The sequence below is a fragment of the Dasypus novemcinctus genome, chromosome 10 (assembly GCF_030445035.2).
Source record: "Dasypus novemcinctus isolate mDasNov1 chromosome 10, mDasNov1.1.hap2, whole genome shotgun sequence".
In the NCBI taxonomy this organism is placed as follows: Eukaryota; Metazoa; Chordata; class Mammalia; order Cingulata; family Dasypodidae; genus Dasypus; species Dasypus novemcinctus.
Window position 1 is genome coordinate 111,972,058 of NC_080682.1, and position 24,968 is coordinate 111,997,025.

The window sequence follows — 24,968 nt, forward strand, 5'->3', positions numbered from 1 at the left end:
TTGTGGCACTCTCCTAACTTCTATCTGGATTAATTACAGGCTTTGCCTGTCCAAACACGTGTGTGTGTGTTTCAGATATATATATATAGAGAGAGAGAGAGAGAGAGAGAGCGCGCGCGCGAGAGCTAGAGAGAGCGGTAGAGCATTAGGGGCTGAAAAGAGGGCCGGTTTACAGACTACGATTCCGCATTATAGATTATAAACGCCCAGGTCTCACTTGCACGTTGTTCCATGTTGGGAGGGAGGGGGGTGGACAAAGGCCAGAACAGGGGGCAGAAGGCAGGAGGGGAAACGGCAGGAGTGGGGAGAGGGCAGGAACAGGGACAGGGCCGGTTCGCTTTCCTGCTTGCCTTTTTCCCAATCTGCTTATTAACCAATGGGGAAACTGAGGCCCAGCAGAGGAGGTCACAGTGCCAGTGAGGGGCTGAGCAGAACCACCAAGCAGGGTTCCTTAGTATGGCTCAGTGTTCTTTCCTCTAGGCTACCCTCTCCTTAGCAGGAAATCATAACTAGGGGGAAGATTAACCATGAATGTCAAAATATTTACCCCACAGAGCTACTTCCTGACCACTCCAAGTATGTGGTAGAGATACTATGATATCATATAGCATAATACAATACAATACAATATAATAATGACAATAAGAGGGATCACCTGTTACAGGGTGTTTACTATGTGTCTGGCACTATTGTACTGTCCATATTCATGATAATATTTAATCTGTACTAAGACTGTGCAGTATATATCCTTATTTCATAGATGAGGAAAATGAAGCTCAGAGAAGTTACACAAATTGGCCCAAGTCACACAGCTATTAGGTAGCGAAGCCTAAATTTGAATGTAGAACTGCCTGATTTCACTAGCACTTTGATTTGAAGCCAGGCTCTGAAGCCTGGCACTATTTAACAATACAACTGCTGATTACATTTTTTAACTCTCAGCACAATCCTAGAAGGTAGACACAGAAGGTATTATGCCCGTTTCATCATGAGGACAGCGAGCCAGACCCTACACCCAATCCCAAGGCTAGCTAGAACGGCCCAGGTCTCCTGCCTGCCTCTCACGGCTCTTCCCTATGGTCTCCTGAAGTGGCCACTCACGTCCTCTGCACTGTTTAAGCACTAATCCTGCCTGCCTGAGCTGTCGGTTTGATCTTTTTAGGGCCTGTGGCACGGTCACTGCGCCGCTGATGGGTGTCTGCTGATAATGATGGCTCCTCCTCCAAAAAGCCTTCCCGAGGCGCCGTGGCCACACAGTTCTTTCTCCTCGCATCTCAGGGAGCCCTTCTCCCTTCTACCACACGAGCGTGACTTACATCCACGTCGTATTTATTCTGCTACACTGAACGTATCTATTCAACCATAGTGCTCTGTGTACTCCGTAAGTACGGATGAATGAATGAATGAAAATTTCTTATTGTGGATATGCTAGAGTCTAACTTTTTGAAGGATTCAAGATTGAAACCTACAGTTAATTCACAAAGGTAGATGATATGCTACAATGTTTTGCATAATGATACTATGAGAGAAAACCTAAATGTAGGGGATTAATAAATAAAGGATGGGGAATCCACCTGATGGAATATTATATAGCCAGTAAAAAGGAACAAATAGGCATCTCTCTGCCTGCAGGATGCCTGCACTCATATCTTGTGTGCATACTATCTTTTTTCTCTCATTTCTCAATAAACTCTTTTTACTGGCCTCGTTAAACTGGCACATCTCTTGAGTTCTTTCTTGTGATGTAGCCAAGAACCTAGAAACCCAAGCTCCAGGAGCACCTCTGGCAAGGCAGCCAGGAGATGACATGGCAAGTAACACTCCTTGACATCTGACAAAGCCTGGTGAGTCCAGGCTTTTTAAGCAGAGCCTGCCTGTCCCTCTTTTGTTTGTCTGCCGTTTCGAACGGGTTCCTGGATAATCTCCCACAGGACATAGTCTCGGTCTCCCGAGAGCATCCCAGCTCCCTCTTTGGAGGTGGTAGGGGCAAGTCCCCGTGCTGGGCAGGTAGATGCGAGGAAGCCTCAGATGGCAGGGGAACCTTCCTCAAGGCCTGGCGAGGCACGCGCCTGAGCCAGGCCGAGTCCCCTGGGAATCTACCAGGCCCTCCACCCTTGGTCTCTTTGGCGCCCTCCCTCCTCTAAGCCTGTAGGTTCTACCACTCGAGTCTTGGGACCGACCTCTGCAGGGCATACTCTCGGTCTATTCAAACTTCCAGCTCCCTCTTTGGAGGTGGCAGGGGCCAATCCCCACCCGTACAGATCCAAGGAAGCTCTGGGTGGCGGGTGAAACCCTCCTCGAGGCCTGAAGAGGCGCGTGCCCTGAGTCAGCAGAGCCCTTCCTCTGCAGCCCCTCTGATTTCCTTATCTTTTTCTTACACCTTTGCTCAGAATGACTATCACCTATTGTAGCGTTTCCTTAGGCCTCTAGTGAACCCCCCTTGGTGTGTGTCTCTGCCTGGAGGACGCCCACACTCACATCTTGGGTACATACTATTTCTTTTCTCTCTTCTCTTGTTTTTCAAAAAACTCTTTTTTACTGGCCTCATTAAAAAAATGAATATATAAAAGACTATTTATTGGCATGGAGAAATATTCATGGCATATTGTTTAGGGAAAAAAGCAGGTTACTAAAACCGTTTGGGGGGTTTTACATACAAATAGATAAAAAAAGAGTAACGGAGTGGCAAGAAATGTTAACTGGCAGTATTTCTATGTCTGAGGGTGGAATTAGGACAATTATAACTTACCTCCATCTATATCTTGGTATCTTCCAATTTCTTTTTTACAATGATGAATATGTATTTCTTTTGGAAATGGACAAACATTTCCAAAAAATGATAAGGCGAGTGTTTAGAAAGCAAGGTCTTACCCCTGGGATTGATAAGCGTGGCTTCTGTGGCCTTTCCGCCATCCCCGCAGCGGGTGTCATCGAAGGGGAGGCACTGGTCACCCGTCCCCGCGACCACCTCGGAGTTCTTGAGGAGGTCCTTCGCCACAACGGTGGACTTGATCTTGAAGACCCGCCGGCTGTTGGTGTCGGAAAGGAAGACAGCCCCGCTCATGGGGTCTGTGGTCAGGTAGTATTTATGTGCTGGGCTGTGACTGGAAAACAAAGGCACGGCCGTGGGCTGAGCAAGGTCTTTCCTGATGGAAAGCTAGAAATACACAGCTTGGACTCCCACCTCTTTAGAATCCAAGCAACGGTCTTATGGGATGATATCTTTATTTGGGTGATGGGTCCCCAATTTTTCTGACTCCAGTGATTGGCCTAACTCTCCTTCCTTCCCAATTACTACTGCAAAAACTTCTTGCCAGTGATTGAAAGGCTAGCACAGCCCCAGACCCTCGGCAGGTGCTCAATACGGTTTTCCTAAAAAGATCATCAATGAGGGTCCCATAGATGGCCTGTAAATTCAAACCAGGGACATAAAGGTTTCTTTTTTTGTTTTTCATTTTGAAATACATTCAAACTTACAGGACAATTACAAAGTAATACAAACATCATACAGACAACTCCAAACCCCACATACCCTGATCCACAAATGTTAACATTTTGCCACATTTGCTGCATCATTCTTCCATCCATCCATCCATCCATCCATCCATCCATCCATCCATCCATCCATCCATCCATCCATCTCTTTTCTGAGGTAGGGTGTATACATTATGCTCCTTGAACACTGAATAATGCCATATGCATTTCCTAAGAACAAGGATATTCACTTAAGTATCCACCTTAAGTGCAGTTATCAAGTTCAAAAAATTTAACATTGACTAAAGCTTATAGTCTATGTTAAAATTTTTTCATATATCCCAACAATGTCCCTTTGAGCCTTTTCTTCTTCCTTGCTAGATCGCATCCAGGATCACGTATCACACTGAATTGTAATTGTCTCTTTAGTTGTTTTTTTCTTTCTTTTTTAATTGTGGGAACATATATAAAACAAACTTTCCATCTCAACTACTTCTAAGCATGCCACTTTCAATGGGATTCATCACATTCACAGTATTGTGGTACCCTCACCACCTACCATCAGTCAAACTTTCTCATCTCCCCCCAAAGAAACCCTATACCATTATGCCTGAACTCCCCATTCCCTTACCCCTGACCCCGGGCAATATGTTCTCTAATCTCTGTCTTTATGAGCTTGCATATTCTCTGATATTTTCTCTGTAGTTACCATGGGGTTTAAATTTCACATCCTAAATCTGTAACAACATTGTTTGCTTCGACACCAACTTTACTTCAATAGTGTAGACACACTAAGTTCCTACACCCCTCTGGCTCCCACCTTTATATAGTTCTTGTCACAAATTACATGTTTATACACTATGAGTCCCAAACCACTGATTTTTCATTACGTTTTATGCATTTGCCTTTGAGATCCTATAGGAAGTAAAAAGTGGAGTTTCAAATAAAAAATAAAATAGCACTGGCGTTTACATGTACTCATATCATTACCCTCACTGGAGAGCTTTATTTCTTCATGAGGCTTCAACCTATTATCTCTTGTTCTTTCAGCCTGGAGACCTCTCTTTAGCATCTCTGGTGGGGCCAGGCTAGTGGTGGTGCACTCCCTCAGCTTTTGTTCATTGGGGAGTGCCTTAATCTCTCCCTCATTTTTGAAAGACGGTTTTACTGGATATAGAATTCTTGGGTGGCAATTTTTCACGTTCAGCACTTAAAATGTCATTCCACTGTCTTCTTGCCTCCCTGTTTCTAATGAGAAATTGGCACTTAGTCTTCTTGAGGCTCCCCTCCATGAGACATGCTCCTTCTCTCTTGTGGATCTCAGAATTCTCTATCTTTGGCATTCTGCCATCTGAGTATAAAATGCTGTGGCATGGGTCTATTTGGGTTTATCCTGTTTGGCATTCACTGAGCATCTTGGTTGTGAATATTCATGTCCTTTGCTAAGTTTGGGACATTTCCAGCCATTATTTCCTTGGATAGCCTTTCTTTCTGCTCCTTTCGTTCTTCTTCTAGGACTCCCACAAATTGTATAACGTAAAGGGTTTTGACTTTACAAAACTTCAGGAGTTCAAAACACAACCTTTTCTTCCCACAGGGATTTTACAGTACACCCTTTCCCACCACAATCTCATCTTGGGACTGACTGATAATATCCTGTTGGATCTGACTACCAGGCAGTGTCAACACGATCTCCTATTGGGGCTCATGTTATATTTATCAGGAGTCCAGGAGTCTCCCTCCTGCAGCCAGAGACAGATGAACTGCAGGATTAGTTTTAAATTTGCAGCAAAACCCAAGGAAAAAATAAACAAAACAGAGAAGCAGTGTTGATGGTGGTTCTTATTTCTGGAAAACAGCCATAAAGGCTAGGTTATGCTAACAGGAAACCTAAGTTAGACCATGACTGAGAGGCATTAAGGAGACAAGGCAGAGCCTCTAGCCGTGGAGGAGGGGGAAAGCACAGGCTTTGGGATTGGACTGGTCTGGGCTCCAAGTCTAGCTGGGTCATTTCCTGGTTCTGAAACTTGGGCAGGTTACCTGACCTTAGGGTGCTCAAATTTTCTTCATCGGCCAAATGGGGATATCAACACCTATTGTGCTGTATCATCACCATCATCCCTTGCTTTGGATGATACCCTTGGGGACTGACTGCTTCTGACAGCGCCAGGTCTCTAGACCCAAAACTGCCCTTCCTTGGTGTTCTCCCCCTGAATTAAACTAAACACCATGATTATCCCCAACTGCCCAAGGATCCTTCCTCTCTAGCCCTAATACTACTGCATCAGCCCTAACACTCCTGCTCAAATGAAAGGCAGGTCTCTCTGCCTGCAGCCCAGGACTTCTCTAAGCCAATTGCCGCACTGGTCTAACCTAAACACCAAAATGTCATTTCAAAGTGCTCCCTTCCGGCCCCTGCATTTCACACAGAGTAAGTCCAGCCTCCCAGCCTAGAAGCACACAAGACTCTCCATGCTCTGTGCTGCTCTAACTTCTTGGCTTCTTTTCCAGCCATTTCCCCATAGAAGCCCTATACTCTGGCAAAACCGAATAGCTGGTCCCTCAAATGTGCCCTCGTGCCTCTTTGTACATGCTGCTCCTGCTCCGCGGGACATCCGCCCCTTGCTCTTTTCAGCCTGCCAAACTTCTACTTGCTCTATAGGGGTCAACTCACGTGGTACCTTTTCTGGCAAACCTCTGACTTTTCTTCTCTGTGCTCTGAGAGGTGCTTATTCACATTTGGATTACAGGACATTTAACGTAATGCTTTGCCTATTTATGTGTCTAACCTCCAAATCAGACTGCCAGTACCTGAAGGGAAGAGACTGGATGTTATTTATCCTTGTATTTTCAATGTTCGCTTGGTGTCTTATTTTAAATAGATGGCATCTACATTTACAAAAGTTTTAAATACGATTTTCATGTCAATTCTTTGTGTTTTCTTTTCTTTTTCTCTTTTGCAGGGTAATAAAAGGGAAGATGTCCTGTTTATCATGAAACGCCTGTGGTGAGGTACCCTATAACGCAGTGCAGCTTTAATCTTCCTAGATGACACCGATTCTGGCTAAATAAACTGCAGCGACCTCAGACCATGCTCTGAAATGCTGAGGCAGCCTCGCTCTTTCTGCTTTCCTGGTGACAGCTGCGAGGCAGGGGTGGTTATTTCATTTCGCTGCCCATCACTCCTGATAAACTGGTGCTATCAACCTCAGCGAAAAATGGGTTCCCGAGAGAGTCTGGTGGGGGCCCTGTCCACTTCGATTAGCCCCTGAGCTTCTAGCTCATGTCTTCCTGCACTGACCCGGAGAAGGGCTGTTCGTGGAGTTTCTCAGATCGTCGAATCCCAGGGGAGGGTGGCATTCTAAGAGGCCACAGGAGCTGAGGCGCATCTTTTTTCACCCAAGGATAAGTCTGAAGCCCGGTGGTCAGGGATATGTAGAGGAAAGAGCAGTGGGCTCTAATTTGGGGCCAGTCACTGAATCTCTCAAGCCGTAGGCACTTCATCTGTTGAATGACGAAGTCCTGCTCTGCTTTGCTCACCGGTGTGCCGCTGGCTCAAATGAAATATGCAGCTCAGCAGCTCTTTCCAGTTGGCAGGGGTCTTGGACACTCTTCAGCTCATGTCTCCCTCGTGCTGCCGTGGCCTGGGAGCAGCACCTGCAGCAGTGACGCCTGCCTGGACCAACCCCCCAGCCCACCCCCCGCCCAGGGCTGCAGCAGCACATCCACAGAACGGCGCTGCAGAGACGCCTGCCGCTGGCCTGCTCCAGCCCGCACACTCCACTAGCACTCCACATTCATGGCCTCACTTCGCTCACAACACAGACAGTGTGTGCTTGCTTTTCACTTTTTTAAAGATTTATTTTTTTATTTATTCTTTCCCCTTCCCCCTGTCCTCCCCTCCCCCCACCTGTCTGCTCTCTGTGTCCATTTGCTGAGTGTTCTTCTGTGTCCACTTGGGTTCTTGTCAGTGGCACTGGGAATCTGTTTCTTTTTGTTGTGTCATTTTGCTGTGTCAGCTCTCCGTGTGTGTGGCACCACTCCTGGGCAGGCTGTGCTTTTTTTTTTTTTGCACGTGGTGGCTCTCCTTGCGGGGGCACACTCTTGGGGCATGGGGCTCCCCTATGTGGGGACACCCCGTGTGGTACGGCACTCCTTGCATGTGTCAGCACTGCGTGTGGGCCAGCTCACCACATGGATCAGGGGGCCCTGGGTTTGAGCCCTGGGCCTTCATATGGTAGGCAGACGCTCTATCAATTGAGCCAAATTCGCTTCCCTGTACTTGTTTTTATATTTTAGAAAACGGAGACTGAGAAAAACCTAGTGATAGGAGCGGGGCCACAGACTGCTAAGTGACCAGAGTGAATTCTGCTTGACTCCTAACTATGTGTTCTTTCTACTTCCCAAGTCTGCTTCTCAGGGCCTAGAACGCTCCACCTGGGAGCACCTGCTCGCACCCCAACCTGAGCCTCTCTTACGTGTAATAGCATTCCTGGGCCCCGCTTCTCCCCACTGGTGGAACTGGCCACTCTCTTCTTTGTGCCCCTACTGGTTTCTGAACAGATGGTACTTTTCGTACTTATAGCACCTTAAGACACTTTTCTGTTTAGCTGTCTGTCTCTTCAAGGAAATCTTGAACTCTGCAAAGGCAGGGTCCAATTTTCAGTCCATGGTGCCCAGCCCTGGGCCTGGTATACTGCAAGTACTCCAGAAAGGTATGCTACATTCATGAAGAAATGAATGAATGAATGAATGAAGATCTGGTGCCCTGGTTGTTGGCTGAAAAGGCCAGGATTCCACAAACATCCTCTGTAATTCTTACAGTAATTCTCCGAGGGAGATTTTTATCAACCTCCAGTTAGAGACAGATGCTCAGGGAGAAGTGATATTTTTCAAGGTCACACAATGGGGAAGCCTCAGTTTTTCGTCTGTAAATTGGATGCCATCCTGAGTATCTGCCTCACGGGATGGTATGGGGATGGAACAGTATAATTCATTTAAATCACTTAAACCCTCTCTGCTACATGGTAAATGTTTTGTGTATGTTAATTATTATTGCCTTAAAATAATATATATGGTTATTACATTAATAATATCTCTAATTATATAGAGATAAAACCATCATTGGATTTGGGTCTGTCTGACTCTTTCCACCATCCCAAGACTTCCTTTTATTCCAGTCTGCTCCATATGTCACTGGGATGTGAGCATGCATGATAACTGAGAGCCTGCTCTGTGGCAATGCAAGCCACACTTCTTTCTGTCCATATTCTTTTCACATCACCCAAATGTGTGAGCTGGGGGACCCTGGATTGGATTGTCTGCGACCCAGGAGTCAGAAAAGAGTGCCACAATGACAGGGGATGCCGACAGACTGATGCTTCTCTCCGTGGGTCTGAGCAGCCCTGCTCTTGCCTACTCTAATGTCACTGTGTGCCTCCATGACAAAGCTACTGCGACAAGGGTGCTCTCAGGACTGCTCTCTTCCCGCAGTCCTCGTGGTGTCAACATCCTCTCTCGCTCTGTCCTGGCTGGCAGGTCCTCTGTGCACTCACTGGCATTCCAGCCGAGGCTCCTGGAATGCCTGTGGAAGTGCAAATCTGAAACCTGCCTTCTCCTGGATTTGGAGCCCACGTGGAATATTCTCAGGACGTCCCATCATGACCACCAAAGTCACTCAACACAGTTAGAAGGAGGTCTTCGTTTATTCTGGGGAACAAGCAGACTGTAGTACTCAAATTTCCATGGTAAGGTTTATGGCTTAAACTTTTTTGTTCTCCCTATTCGGTCTGTCACATCCACAGACTGCCACTGTAACTGTCTCACTGTGCGACAGATGAAAGGGACTTCCCACTCTCACCACCCATCCCCACCACTATTAATCACTTCTTCCCACTGCAGCCGATTACTCCCAATCAGTTCCAATCACACAGGACTCATTTGCCATTGAACCATCTGAAATTGACACAGGCAGCTTACCACACAACAAGGCAGGGGAGAGACAGGAAATTCTCCACTGGATGACTTACCTATGTCTGAAATCTTTATTTCTGACAGAAGACAGGAGAGCAGGGAATAGAAGAAAGAATGAGGTGTTAGCAGCAGGGATAGAAGCATTATTAGCAGCCTGAAACTTGACAGCAGTGGTATTGTGCAATACTGTAATAAATACAGACTCAGTGGCTATGACACTGATATATTTTATATTGGATATTCCTTGTCAGTGAGCTCACTTACAGGCAGCTACGCCTCACAGAAGAGGCATGGCTTCACCTGTGCCACGACTGCTGGCTACGGGTGACACATTCTGCTGCTTTAACAAGGACTAAGACAGGGAGTCGAACAGCCGATTCTCTTCCCTGCCCTAAGCCACACACCAAGAGATACACGCACAGCGCCTTGGGTCTGTCCGCACACATGCTGCCCTACAGAGAGTTAGCGAGACCCAGGGGCCACCAAGACCCTGCTCACAGGAGGATACAAAACTGGAGACAAACTGTAACTAGCAGGGAGCGGTGGTGCAGGCCTGGGGGAAATAAATGACTGAAGGAAATATATCAAAACGGTAATATATAGTGATACATTCCTTTTTCTTTCCAAATTCCATTCAATCCTTCCTTTCCTAACCCCTGACTCACGTGATCTCCTCAACAGCAATGGGGGGGAAGGCAGGGAAAGTGGGGTCCTTATTTGAAGGATGTGGAAGTGGCGGTTCAGAGAGGTTAAGTGGCTTGTTCGATAACGCACAGCTTCTCTCCTGAGGTGTGCTGACTTGCTAGTCCATGGCTCTTTCGTTCACGGTTCCGGAGGTGGAAACAGCACATGAGCAGCTGACTGAAGCTAAGATGCTCAAGGCTTCCTTCCTCCTTCACCGATGTCTGTGCTAGTCCAATACGTAAGAGAAAATTAAGGCAGGCAGTCGCCCAGCTGTGCCTGGGGTGCTGTTAGGCCTGATTCCTGAATTCCTATCAGGCCCACAGCTCTGGGCCTCTTAGTCTTCCTCCCCCAGCCAAAGACCTTTCCCTCCTTTGGGCTCGTATTGGGGGAGTACTAACCCTGCTTCTTTGGCCCTGGTGGCTGCGGGCCAGCCAGCAAGCCTTCTGCTCCTCTCACATGTGCATGCGCTGCTGCGAGCTTCCTTCAGCATGCGCAGCCGCCAGGGAATAACTCAACAAAACATCAAGTCAAAGCGGCCCTCGAAGGGCCATGTGGTGGTTCTTTGGTGGAGCACAGCCGGGAAATGGTGCTCTGGATTTGGTTTTAGAAGCTGGCTCTTGGGCATGCTCTTTCAATTCCTGGAGCCTCCCTTTCCTTGTTCAAAGGGGGCTAATAAAAAATACCTTGAAGAACTCTTCTACTTGGAAAATAGCAGGAGCCCAACAAGAGTGAGCACCGTTTCCCCTGCAAGGCGGGAGGAAAGCTCGCCTGCTCAAGGGCCTGTCCTGCTCGCGTGGATCCCAGCCAAGGAGATGGTGGATCTCATTCCCTAAAACAGTTGTAACGCAGGGGTTCTTAACAAGGGGCCCATGAGCTGGAACTGAAATGCAGGAAAACATATTCCTGTGGGGACGTGTTGGTGCAGGCGTGATCTATTTATTAAATAACACACAGTGTAGTGGGGACTTGGTAAGGGGTCCATAGTTTTCACCTGCCTGGCACAGGGTTCATGGAACAAAAAGGGTTAAGAAGCCCTGTACTTGGTACAATTTCTCCCTATAATGGACAGCGGGGGTTCCCTATCTCAACAGCACAGCTTCTCCGTAACCCCAGAAACCACCTCATGACAGTGCTCCAGTTCCAGAAAGACTAGAGGTGCCAAGAAAATCCAGCAGGTCAGGCCCTCCCCTGTGCTCCAATCATTCATGATCAGGACGGGGAAAGATCTGACTTCGGCTGGCTCTGCAGCACCTGAGAGCGGAGAGGCACTGCGTGACTTCAGCTCGTGGCCCCCTCTTAGCACTGGTCAGCTGACGGGAGCTGCTCTGAGCTTTGACAAATGTTCAGGTTAATAGGGCCAAGCTGGGTTAACACGGCCACGGGGCCTTGTCCATTATGCTATCCTTTGTCCTTATAAAAAGGTGTATATGACTCATTTCTATTAGTCTGGTGCTAGGGAACAAAAAGAAGATCCAGTGCTTCCGAGGAGTCTAATTCCTGGCTGCCAGCAGCCTTCCACGGCATCTCGGTGCCAAGGACATCTCCCTGTCCCCCAAGTGACCTGTCTTCATTGCCGTGCACGGAGGGGAGCAGCACCTCATGCTTTTGGTTTGGCTTGTGAACTGGGAAGTGCAAGTCCCGGGGCCTGACAGGTGAGGCTTGGACCTGTCCCCCGTCCCTGGGCCCAGTGGGTAACGCCAGCTGGGTCCACAGGATGGCAAAGGGACAGTATTAGGAACTCTGAGGAAGGCACCGCCTGACGTACCTCAGCTCCAGGATGTTGGTGACGTTCCCCGAGGGGAAGATCCTTCTGATGTAGTTGAAATCCCCCACATAGAGGCTCCCGTCAGAGCCACACGTGAGGGCCACAGGGGCCAGGAGCTTGTTGCCATCGGCAAGGCCATTGCAGCTGGGGCAGGAGATGCTTCTGCGGCGCCCGTTGCCCATGATGCTCCCGATGACAGGAGGCTGCTGGGACACAAACTGGTTCTCCCCGTTGCCTTTGTGCAGGATGCCTGGGTCAAGGACAGGAGAACAGATTCACCCAAGGAGCAGGAGGCGGGTCTCCTCTCCTGGAGGCGGCCACTGTCCTATGCACGGCATCTCCAGACTCCTCTGCCCCCACCTCCAGACCCCTCTCCCAGGCTGGGCCTCACTCCGTACCGACAGCCAGGGAGCTGTGACCAGGTCAGCCTGCTGCTGATGAATTCTCATGGCGGCTCTGTAAGAGGGTGCTACATCGTCCTCTCTCAACAGAGCGGATCAGGTTAGGTAGCTTACCCAAGGTAACGCAGAGCACACGTGCGAGAGCGCCGAGGCCAGGCCCTCAGCCATTCAGCTACACGGCCTCTCAAACGGGCTGCACGTATCTCAAGTGCCTAGTCCACATTTCCATCATGGCATGAATGCTTCCCTTATTTTTCTCTCTTTAGATTGGTATCATCTCAAGGATGGAGACCATGTCTTTTTCCTTTCTGTGTCCTCAGGCCCAGCACAGATCCTATAGCTATCAACAAATGTTTACAGAAACGAATGAGGAGAATTCACAATCGCTTCATGTTAAGGTGGGGTCAAGAGACCTGGGTTTCCACCTAGTTTTGCTACTAATGGGCTGATCCTGGATCTCTTCAACCACTTTAACTACGTTTGAACCTCAGTTTCCCCACCAAGAAAAGGAGGGGGCTGGACCTCACAGCCTGGTAAGCTTCCTCTATCTCTCTACTGTTTCTTTCCAGGCCCTGATCATCCTTTCTCTCCTGCATTATTCCCCCAGCCTCAGAATTGGACCCCCAGCTTCCCACCTCACCCCTTCCAATCCCTTTTCCACACTGAAGCCTGAGTTAGCTTTTGGTTTTTACCTATCACAACAATCTTCTCCCAGGCTGTCAGCTAATTAGCTTGGTCAAAGCTGTATTTTATTGGACAGGTATCCTTAATTTTAAAGGAGTCTAACCAATCATTTTTCTACTTTTAAGTTTGTGCTGCTTTTACAAAATCTTTCTTTGACATCACCAACATGTTCTCTTATTTTTTCTTCCATTAATTTTAAAGTGTTATCTTTCACATTTATATCTTTAACCAAAGGTTTGCTTTTTTTGCATGCAATGTGAAGTGGGGATTTAATTTTATTTTTCTCCATATGGAACCAATTATTTCACTTCCAGTTGTAAGAAACCTGTCCATTCTCTGCTGATACGTGAGGCTATCTCTGTCACATACCAAGCTCCTACATACACAGGGTGAGTGCCAGAAACACAGTTATCCACGGTTGTACATCCTCTCTGTCCTTCCCTTTTCTGTAGTAACAGAACCCCTGATGTTTAACTGTGCATGTGATTTCATGGAACAGACTATATCTCAGCCCATGTGCTGCTATATCTGGGCACATGACTAAGTTCCAGCCAATGGAAGGTAAGCACAGGGGGTGTGGGCAATGCCTGGGAGGTGTGTTTATAATGGAAGGAATTTGCTTTTTTTTTTCCTTCTTGCTGCCTGGAAAGTGGGTGTGAGGGCTGGAGCTGAAGCAGCTTTTTTGGAGCATGACTTTGGAAATGGGGGCTCCCAGACTGGAGCAATGAGAAAGGAGGATTCTGGGTCTCTCATCTTATAGACTGGTAAACCAGCCCTGGATTATCTACCATCAGATTTTAGGTGAGTGAGAAACAAACTTTTAACTTATTTGTACCTCTGTTATTTTGGCTTTTCGAACATTCAAGGCCAAACCTAATTCTAAATAAAACTCACAGGCCAGTTTCTGGATTCTGTGTCCTGTCCCATGGAATTTATTTATCTATTCTTGTGCCAGCGCCACACAGTTTTATGTATTATGGTTTGTCTAAGATATCTTAATAACTGGCAAGTCCCTCTTCTTTGCTCTTATTTTATAGACTTTCTTAGCAATTAATAAATCTTTATTTTATGATAAATTTTAGAATTAGTTTGCCAATTTCCCCCCAAAACATGCCGTGCTTCATTGTAACTATAGATTATGCAGAAATATTTGACATTGTTACAATGTTTAGCGGTCCCCATCCTGGATCATGGTCAGAGCAAGCTATCTAAAATGCAAATCTGATATTGTCACTCACTCAACTGCATTAAATTTTCATAGGCTCTGTGTTTTGCCCATGGATAAAGTCGATGTCCTAAATTGCTTACCTGCGTCCAGCTCCCCAAGCCCCCAGCTTTGACTTTTGCAGCTCCCTTCATTTCACTCCTTGCTCAGGCCACAGCAAACTCTCTCTAATTACTCTTTATTCAGGTGTCAGCATTTTGGTGCATGCTGCACCCTCTGCTTAAGGAGAATTCTCTCCCTACTTAACGCACAGGGCTAACCCTAGGGACCTCAGTTCAGCAGTTCTCACCAGGGGACAGCCTGCCTGACCCAAGACGGCCAGTGACGAGCACTTCTTCTCTGCCCGCACGGTGTCCCGTGCTTCCCAGCACTGAGAAGGCCTGGCATGTGCTTGTCTCTGCCAGAGTGTGAACTCTTGAGGCCGTTCATTTCTACCTGCCCAGGGCCCAGCACAGTGACAGGCACGGAGCATGTACCCAAGGGCTGTTCACCGACTCCCGCTTCTGACTGATGACAGTAACGTGAAGCGTGCATCTTCTGTTGGGCCGAGACAAGGGGTCACTGCTGCCTGGGCTCAAGGAATTCTATCAGACCACTCACCACTTTGGATGTTGAGGGCATGATGTTTGTCCAGGCTCCATCCTCCGAGCTTGGAAGCATCGATTTCATAGCCCTGAAGCACAGCTGTTCTTTTCTCCCACAGGGTCAGGTCTGGGCAGGATTCATATTCATAGCCCACGGAAACTGCAGGTAACCAGAGGAGCCAGATGCACAGGTGAGCCAAGCCTCTCCTTTGGCCTGTAGACCCGGGTGCAAGGCCCCGCGCTCGTCTTTTGTGGAAGAGGAAAAAGGGGATTGTGTTTCTGATTGGGAACCGGGTCTGTGTGAAATACTAAACCATGGGTACAGAGAATTAATATCCTATTTTTGAAAAGGAATTGCATGTTATTAAGAAAGTTAAACAAAAGTACAAAATACTCTTTAAAAAGGGCCCAGGTGTATCTATTCTAGGGAAATAATCTTTAGTACAGAAGATATTTTACGCACAAAAGTCTTCCCTGTAGCATTATTTATAATAGTGGAAAACTGGAAACAATCTAAAGGTTCAAAAGGGGCAAGAGGTTGAACAAACCAAAGTGAAGGCACTCCAGGAATGTTATATGGCCACTGCAAATTATGGTTACAAAGAGCATGTGCTTTTGGTATAATGCTAAGTTGAAAAGACTGGTTATGTACAGTATATTGTGTTTAAAAAAAACTATGAAAAAAAGAAAATAAATGACAATGTTCCTAAGTGGCTGTATTTATTTATAGGGACATATATGACCTTTTTCTATTTTTTTGGTCCATTTCTCAAATTTTTATCAATGAACATGGTCTTACTTTCCTAAAGAAAAAAATCTAAAATAACTTACAATGAGTACATGGAAAAGGAGTTCAGTTGGGGTACTTTAAAAGCTGAAAGTTACTTCGAAGTCTCTGAAAATCCTCTGGTGTCACTTGTGTTTCATGAACCAAGGCCTCCTAGAAGGTCACTGGGTTGAAGGTATAGACGGCGGCTGCCTGAGACTGGGACGTGGAAAGAGACCTGTAACGGGCCTACGGAGAGGAACCAGCAGAGACAGGCATGCTGCTTCCCCAGCGGTGCTTTCTGGCCAGGCACTAGTTCCAGGGAGCAATGTCTGACCACAGCTCAAGACAGGACTTAACGACTGGGCAGTGCTGACCCTCTATCTTGTGGCCTCTTCCCCGGGACCAGGGGACCCTTAGCAGCTCCCCTGCCTCCCCTGGCCGTCTGTGGTCTCAGCGCCTCAAGTCTCCTGGTGGAGACCCCTCCCTTTCTAACTCATTGGTGGGCAGTGAGTGGGCTCGGCTCACGTGAAGACGTGACAAGGCTTCCTTTTCTTGGCGAGGTGGTGGGCGTGACTTGCTCTGCAGAAGGGGTCACGGACAGTGGGGGGACGGCAACTTCGCTCCCCACGTGCCCTTGGTAGAGAGGGCAGGCAACCTACGGGAAGATCTGGGATCAGTCCAGCCCTGTCCCTTCTGGCTAGGTGTCCCTGGGAAGCGGCCTCGCCATCTGGGCCTCAGCGTCCTCGTGGAGGAGTCTGGGATAACGATTCCTGCCTGCCGGGAGGCTGCGAGGAGTAACTGGGTGCAGGGGCACAATGGACATTCTTTTCTTTCCTTTTAGACACCACGTTACTTCTTTGCTTCCTCACGCTGCCTTTTGCTGAACGCAGGGAGGGAATGAAGTGGAGCAGGGATCAGATGGGAAGGGATGAGCTGGGCGCGCCTCCTAAGTGCCTGGAGCTGGAGCCCTGCAGGGCTGGGACTGCTCACAGCCCAGGTGGACCTTTCCTGGGACCCTGCTCTAATCCTGAAGCTGAGAGAGCACACCCAGCCCCTGGGAGCCCAAGGTCTGAGTGAGGCTGGGACTTTGGGCAGGGCGCAGACACGCGCCTTCACTTCAGGAAAAAAAAAGGGCAGCGCCGACAATGCCAGCAAGACAGCCTCTCTGACGGGGAAATGAGGTAAGGCGGCCCAAAAGCATTTGTCATGAAGGAAAACTGAAGAAACCCACATGTGAGGGGCTGGTTCGGGCGCAGCGGCTGTGGGGCAGGGCAAGGGCAACGGGCCCCCGTCTCTGTGGCCCACGCTCGCGTCGGCCTGTATCACACCTGCCCAGCGCCTTTCAGGGGCCTTTTCATAGCTTTTTGTTTAATGGTCAAGTTTGCCACATTCGGGTCTTTGACTACATTCTTTTAGGTCATGCACGAGCAGCGAGAGTTCCTGAGGACCAACTAAGCCTTAGACACACGTGATCTGAGAAGAGGACGGGAGAGGCAGGGAAGGCGGGAGGGCGAAAAGAGGTGCTCTTCTCCGTCCGCGGGGGGCACTGAGCCCGCGGCGGGAGGCTTACCGAAGGCTTCCGAGAGCCCGAACACCTTCTGGTTGTAGACGTCCGTCTTGTCCCAGATGAAAGCGTAGGACAGGTCTGGGGCCGCAGCAAACCCCTTCCGGAAGAGGCGGCCCTCGACCGCCACCACGAGGTGGACCTTCATGAGGTTGAAGGGGATGGTGGGGTGGGTGAGGCGAATTCTCAGGACCGCCTTGTAGCCAGGCGTGCGGCTGCTCAGGTAGCTCAGCCTCATCTTGCAGCCAGAGATGGCGATCTCCTCCTGCAAAGCCTGGAGGACAGAGGCGGTCGGGACGTCACCAGACTGAGGGAAGAGGGACACAGCCCCGTGCACTCCGGTGTTCAAGAAGGTGAGGGGGAAGGGGAGCAGGTGGGAGAGGAAGAGGAGGCGAAGGAAGAGGAGGGAACAGAGGGTGAAGAGGAAGAGGCGGAGAAAGAAAAAAAAAGGGGAGAAAAGGGAGGGGGGGGGGAACCTGGGTTTCCAAGGTCATGTCTCACGCGGTCTAACCTTGGACCCCAGCTCCCCTTGCTGAGCCTCAGGCTCTCCCTCTACAACAGGGTGACGCTACAGGCATCCTTGGTTTACGGGGAGGGTTCTCTGGGTAGTGTGGGTAAATTACGTGGCACGAAGTGGCCTTTCATCTACCAGTGGTGTCGTCCTAGCTAGCACAGCGGTGTGACCGCCGAGTCTCAGGCTGCTCACTGAATTACTGAGAGGGTGAGGGCGGTCATGCACCAAAATGCCCAGCGTGTACTCAAGAAACGGGTGACGAGGCTGCCGTGCTGCTGGTGCTGAAGGAGCAGCCACGAAGACGAGACTGCCTCTCAGACTAATGCGGACACATGCTGAAGCAGGAAAGAGGAGTCTTCTCTCAAACCTTCCCTCCAGTAAGATTTGTTTCTAATGGCTTTCCTTTTCAGGAAAGTAAACACGGACTAGGAGAGGTTGACCAAAGAAATGATGCTGCAGAGTGGAGAGCACCCGTGCCGAGGACTGTGGCTGATGCCCCAGCTCATCTGCAGGAAGACGCCGAGCTGGCCCTTTGGATTCCTGCACTCACCAGGGTCCCCGGTTCCTGTACCAATGTTAGACCCACAGAGCGGCGGGGAGGGCAGCACTTTATCTACGGGGTGCAATGGGCTCAGGTCCAAGCAGGACATTCTGAAGTAATGCCAGGAGGCTCAGGCACAGGCCGAAAGCAGCCGACTTTCATGAGCTCGATGCTCTGGGCTGTCTTGAGATGGGACGTTAGATGAACGACTTGAGGCTGATGAGTCCATTTAAGGGACAGTGATCATTCCACCCTCACGTTCACAGAGGGACCAGGTGTGTAAAGAAAGTCTTTCTCGTTCTGTCCACTTTAGAGATGGGGGTAAGATCTCCTCTCCAGCCCATTTTCCTGAACACAGAAAATGTTAAGGCTTGGGCTTAAACTAAAGCAAGCTTTCTAAGTTACAGCTTACAAGGGCCAGGCAAAGCGGGGTTCTACCCTGGTGACTCGAAGCAGGGCTGAAGTGCTGCCCTGATACTCAGAAATATCCACCTTCTTTAACGTCCCCTTTTAAATTTACATCTCCCACTACTTGCAAAGGCTAAGCAGTGACAGGACTGGGAAAACCCTGGAGTTTGTTTTTATGTATTTCATGAATCTGGTACTAAGCAGGGCTTGTGGCCCAGATGGGCTTGCACCCTCCCAGACAGCACTGCAAAGGGGGGCATTTGTTCCAAAGTCCCTGGGCCAGGGAAAAAAATGTCTAGCTGGAGCTGAGGCAGGAGTAAGTAACAAATTACTTCTCTCCAGCAAACTCTGTCTCCACTGACAACCATTTCAGAAGAAAGGTCAGCCTTGTGGTTGAGACAGGAGACAAGCGCTGAATCTCTGAAAAGGAGCTGCGTTTCTACCTGTGGGCCCAATGAGAATTTCAGGAGGGTGGTATTTCCATCTCACGGCTGTCGTCTGAAGCGACTCAACAGGGCACACCCGAGAAACGTGTTTGCGTAGCCAGACATGAAATCCACACGCACAGACCCGCCAGCTCCGGCAGCCCGTTAACGGGCACATGGCGGGGGCCTCAGGAGGCGGGCCGGAGGACGGCAGCTTCGGCTTGGGCTTATGCACCACCTCGCCTCATCCCCCGGCCTCGGTCTCTGCCATTACAAGTAGAGCTGGGGGGAAGCGGACTTGGCTCGACGGATAGAGCATCCGCCTATCACCACCTCCTGGCCCATGTGCAGTGCTGATGTGCACAAGGCGTGCGTGTCTCACAGGGGTGGCCCCCACATAGGGGAGCCCCACGCGCAAGGAGTGCGCCCCATAAGGAGAGCTGCCCCATGCGAAAGAAAGTCCAGCCTGCCCAGGAGTGGTGCTGCACACACAGAGAGCTGATGCAGCAAGATGACGCAACAAAAAGAGACACAGAATCCCAGTGCCGCGGAAAAGAATCCAGGCGGACACAGAAGGACGTACAGCAAATGGACACAGAGAGCAGACAACTGGGGGGGGGGCGGGGGGGGAAGGGGAGAGGAATAAATAAAAATAAATCTTAAAAAAAAAAAAAAAAAAAGAAATAGACCTGGGGACTGGAAGAGGACATTCGACTCAGCAGAGCTTTGTCAGAGAACAAGTCGATCCCAGTTTCCATCAGATTAAAATGAGTCTTTTCCAATTACTTCCCTTTATTGATAATCGAGTCAAACGCCAGGTGTATAGATAAGAGCTAAAGCAACCCTTAATTGGCATGTGTAAAATAATCTTTTTAATAATAACAGCCAGAATTTATCGAGCACATACTATGGGCTAGGCGTTTACTCTTTATTATAATGCTCACTATTTGGGACTCTTGGGCTTAGTCCTCTTGGGAGGACCTATCAGGATAAAGATTTTTTTTTAAGCAAAAATAATGAGAGGGGACACCGGAGGCTGGGGAAAGGAAAGGGGAAGGGAGTTGGAAGGCAGAGTGGAAAAGGAGCGGGAGTCGGTCACACGTTGCGAGTGTTTTAAGTGTGGAAGAGGGTGGCCCCGGGCGCTGACACCACGGCCGCAGTGGGCCGGGGGCTGGGCTCCGCGAGGTCGGCTATGGGGTCTGCACAGGCCTCACAGAGGTGTGTCTTCTCTCCGAGAGCCTGTCCCCGAGAGCACCCTCCACCGCCAAAGGGCACAAAAGCCCGGGGAAAAGCGTTCGGCTGAGTACCTGGATTTCTGGAACGATGGGGCCTTTCTCTGCGCAGGAGCTGGCAAAGGACGTCAGCGGGGACGGGGAGACGACGGGGTTGGGGCGGGCAAAGTTGCTCAGGTCACAGCTGGGAATCTCGTTCTCCTCGTGGCGCATGATGATGGTTTCCATGACGAAGAAGCGATCCCAAGGCAGCCAGAGGGTGTGCTCCTGGGCGATGAAGGGTGCCCGCTCGAACCGCAGGATGACGGCGATGCCGCCGTTGGTGACCAGGTCAAAGCTGGGGGGGGGGTGGGCAGGGAAAAGGGGACATGAGGGAGAAGGAAGAGGAGGAGGAGAGAGTGAGAGGAAAGGAGAGACGGTTACATCCAAGGTCTGAGGGCTTCCTGTAAGACGTGACTGCAGCCACACACAGCAGTGAGGATGCAGAAAGCGTGTGCTGTAAAATGATTTGCCACAATTTGCTGAAAGCCAGTTAATAAGCGCCGCTATGAGAACCCGTTGCCAGCACATGGGACAGCCAGGGAAGCCCTGCCCTGGCGCTCCTGGCGCTTACGGCTTCTTTTTTTCTCCATCATCGTGGCGCATTCATTGCATTTGGTGAATACGTTTTGGAGCACTGCTGCACCACATGGATAGTGGTTTACATTGTAGCTTACACTCTCCCCAGTCCACCCAGGGGCCATGGCAGGACACACAATGTCCAGCATCTGTCCCTGCAGCACCACCCAGGACAGCTCCAAGTTATAGCTTCTTAACTGTGTGAGAGCTGACGTCCAGTGACAAGTCAGCAGAATAAGGCAGGACAAGACCTGGCCTGGGGGTTAAAACCCTGGGGCTAGGCCTGGTTCTGCCATGAACTACTGTGTGATCTTGAATAAGTCACTTAACCTCTCTGATCCTTGTTTTTCTCATCTCTAAGATGCAAAGGTTCAAACTAATTATTCTTAAGTCACTAAGCTGCTATAACTCTACTGCAATCTTACCTCCCATTACGGTAGGTCTTTGGGAATATAAAACAGCTAAGCAGTTAGAGATGGGCTCGATTGAAATCAGAGTATCTTTTGGAAGTACGAGAGGAACCAGGAGACACTGAGTTCCAGCCTCCCATTTGAGGTGAGCCCAGGGACAGGGCTCTGAGAACTGGCTGTCCAGCCTCGGCCCACTGGCCCCTTAGACGAGGAGGGCATCTGAGCAGCACTGCCTCCTTGGGTCCTAGTTCTGTCTGAAACTGCACCAGACAGGTCTGCTCTGTGATGGGGTCTCCAGGCCTTTCCCACCCTAGATGATTCTCTGCTGGGCTTCCCTTGTCAAGTGTGGATTTCAGGCTTTTGGGAACTGTGTAGGCAAAGGTTTCCTTGTCTCACCCCCAAATATTTTATGCCCAAACACGACCGAGGCAGAAACTTGCCAGCAGCTCTGTTTTGGGTTCTGGGATCTTAACTCCTGTCACCTGCACAAAAACCCAAAGAGAGCCTGCTCCGAGGGTGCTGCAGTCACACGGGGGGAGGCCGGGTGCCCTTAAGTTCTGGACAGCTGGGGAGGAAGCGCAGCGGAAGCAAGCTGTGTCGCCAACCTGCAGGCCAGGTCTGTTCAGCTAAGGAGAGTGGCTGGCTGCTACTTAGGACTCCAGGGCAGGCGCTCTCAACCAGGGGTCCAGGACCTTAAATGGAAATCCCATAAAACCTTATTCTCGTGGGGACGTGTTGGTGAGGGAGTGATCTATTTATTACGTAACACACAGTAGAGTGTGGACTTAGTAAGGCGTCTGTGGTTTTCACCTGCCCAGCAAAAGGGGCTGTGGAACAAAAAAGGTTGAGAAGCCCTGGGCTAGGTTCAGTGTGCAATAAGATCTCAGACTAGAATTTTGAGTCCTTTCCCCTTCTCTAAAGACAGAAAGTTTAAACTCTAGTAACTGCTGAACTATTGGAAGGAAATTTAATGGTCACGTGATCCAATCCCTCCTGCAGTTTGATGCTTCAGTCTCTTCTAGAAGGGATCATTGCCATCGAGGGGTAATTCAGTTCCTACTGGCATACCTGCAGTGACGAGGAGCTTGCTACCTCTGCCCCACTTTTGGTTAGCTCTGAAGGCTAGAAAGTTGTTTTTCATTTTGTTTTGTTTGGTTTTAATTGAGCCTGGGTCCCTCTCCTTATAGCTCCTTATTCACTGGATCTGATTCTGCCACAGCTGCCACCCTGACTGAGCCATCTTTTGGGAAGAGTCCTGTTAGTTTAGTAGTTTAGGTTGCATGTTCAAGGGCTGGATGGCGAGTTCCTCTTAACTATCGAACTTGCCAGCTCTAGCGCCACCTCCTCTATACAGCCTTCCCGAGTGGGAATAACAGCTCCCTTCCTTGGGGTCCCATTGTTCCACATCGGCCTGGTTGTACCGCTCACTGCACCTTGCACTGTACCTCCTCCTTTAGCAATCTGGCACAAGGACATCGCTTGAGTCTGCTAAGTCTTTCCAGAACCTAGCCCAAGGCTTGCTGGTTAAAAGTTTGTAGAACGAATGCCTCAGTGAGAAACTGTCAACTTCTTTTGGACGGACTGGCCACTAAGTCTCCTAACTCCTTTTCACTTGTTACAGCAAGGCAACCCGTTCTCACCTGGGCAATGGCTTGAGAGACCCCAATGCAGGCCCCGCCTTTGTCCCTGGTAAGTCCACCTTGTGGAGTTGGCCCCATTGCTCCGGCCTGGTCCTCCCTGCTCTAGAAGCTGCAAGGATTTTGCACCGGACTTTCCTGTCCTGATGCCAAATCTCACTCCTGGAAGATGGTGTCTCCAGATTCGGGCCCCGTGCTCCAAACCCTGGCTCTTCTATCCTTTGCCGGCTCCTCATCGGCTTGTTCCGGGTCGATGCTTTCATAAATAATGACAGAGAAACACCAGGCAAGGCGGGTGTTTATTTTGAACCAGGAGTTGGTGTTTTGGCATTCTGGGAGGATAGCCATGGGAAACACCCCGAGAACAACTTTTCTGCCACAGAACTGAACAGCATCTGCGCTTTGACAGATCATTTTCTTTGACAGAACATTTGACAGAGCCGTCAAACAGAATTCTGGCCAGACTTAAAGCCTCCCTTCATGGGTGTGGGGAGGGAGGGAAAGCAAACATGAAGAAATGCATTTTCAGGGCTGTGAGCAAGTTGGGGGCAGCTGGAGAGGAAACCTTGCTGTGCAGATGCGACAGGAGTCCCACCTCAAAGGAAGGCCGGTGTGGCAGCTCAGGGCACTTGCTCCACAGACGAGAGCCTTCGCCTCCCGGAGCCTCACCGCGTGCAACGAAGCGGATGATCCAGATCACTTGGCAGGGTTCTTGAGGATACGGATGGGATACGGGATTGGAAAAGCACAGTGCCCGTATATTCCCTGGGCATAAGGTACTGTGTCATCATTTCTTAATTCAACAAGCCTGAGCTGCTGCTTTTGTCTGCTCTTCTTTTCATTTGTCTTCATGACTTCCGTTTTCCATCTTTTTCATGATTTCTTTGCCTCACTTCTCTGCTATTTTTCTGTTTATGGGGTCCTGTTAAAAACTGAGGTCCAGAATGTCAGCAAGTGTGTGTGTGGGGGGAGCGAGTGGGGGCAGGGGTTGCTGGGTGAGGGTCTCACAGGGCCTGCCTGGAAAGTGTGGAAGACAAAGTCACTGCCCCTGAACTTTCAGTCTGATTGCACAGACTGATCATCTCCAGCCTCGCAGTTTCTCCTGGGCATGAGAGGTAAGGAAGAAGGTGAGTCAGGGAAGACAGGGAGGGAAAGGGGTGAGATATTACCCAGGCACGTGTGACAGACGGGGATCTCTGGGCACCAGGAGGACAAGCAATGGCTTCCCCATGCATTGTGCAGTGTCTGAGTTGGGGAGACAATTTAAGCCTCATAATGGATTGGAAAAGAAATGTTCAAAACCTCAAGCTCCAAGCCATAGCCGTCCTGGCTACTATGACGTACCACAGGAGGCTGGGATAGGAAACAGAGCTAGTGTTGACCTCCCGGGCCCCTCCTTCTCTTAAGGGGGTAGAGACTGCGGGCCAGTACCAACAGGAGAAAGCAAAGCCTGGCTGTCCTAGCGAGCTTTTCCTAAGGGCCACCAAATGTATGCCAGACTCTGGCGTGTTTCATGGACCCACCTGACCAGGCCCAACTCACGCGAGTAACTGGTAAGACTCACAGAGGGAAAAAAAGCAGTCCCCAAAGGCTCCTTTTTTTTTTTGAGGTAGCAGGACTGGAGATCGAACCCAGGATCTTGTATGTGGGCAGCCGGCACTCAACCACTGAGCCACATCGGCTCTCCTGTGTTGGTTTTTCGTGTGTTTGTTTGTTTTTAGGAGGCACCAGGAACTGGACCCAGGACCTCCCATGTGGGAGGCAGGTACTCAACTGCTTCAGCTGCATCTGCTCCCCAAAGGCTCCTTTTTTTAAAAAAAAATTTTTTTTAATTTATTTATTTTTATTTCTGTCCCCTTCCCCCCGAGTTGTCTGTTCTGTGTCTATTTGCTGCATGTTCTTCTTTGTCTGCTTCTGTTGTTGTCAGCGGCATGGGAATCTGTGTTTCTTTTTGTTGCATCATCTTGTTGTGTCAGTTCTCCATGTGTGCGGCGCCATTCCTGGGCAGGCTGCACTTTCTTTTGCGCTGGGCAGCTCTCCTTACGGGGCGCACTCCTTGC

At 49.5% G+C, this 24,968-nt stretch overlaps 1 protein-coding gene across 8 annotated transcripts in view; it reads right to left on the reverse strand.

Annotated features, from left to right (window-relative positions):
- Positions 1-24,968, reverse strand: part of TENM4 (teneurin transmembrane protein 4) — an 801,291-nt gene that overhangs the window by 51,039 nt on the left and 725,284 nt on the right. For 6 of the 8 annotated variants that reach the window (XM_058306052.2, XM_058306053.2, XM_058306050.2 and 3 more), the window contains 6 exons: positions 20,319-20,580; positions 17,130-17,397; positions 14,807-14,950; positions 11,897-12,146; positions 9,504-9,524; positions 2,872-3,104 (listed from right to left, as the gene is read on the reverse strand). In XM_058306052.2, coding sequence (XP_058162035.1) covers positions 2,872-3,104; positions 9,504-9,524; positions 11,897-12,146; positions 14,807-14,950; positions 17,130-17,397; positions 20,319-20,580 — 1,178 coding nt within the window. The remainder of the gene's footprint in view (positions 1-2,871; positions 3,105-9,503; positions 9,525-11,896; positions 12,147-14,806; positions 14,951-17,129; positions 17,398-20,318; positions 20,581-24,968) is intronic. The other 2 variants (XM_058306055.2, XM_058306056.2) reach the window with 1 other exon arrangement.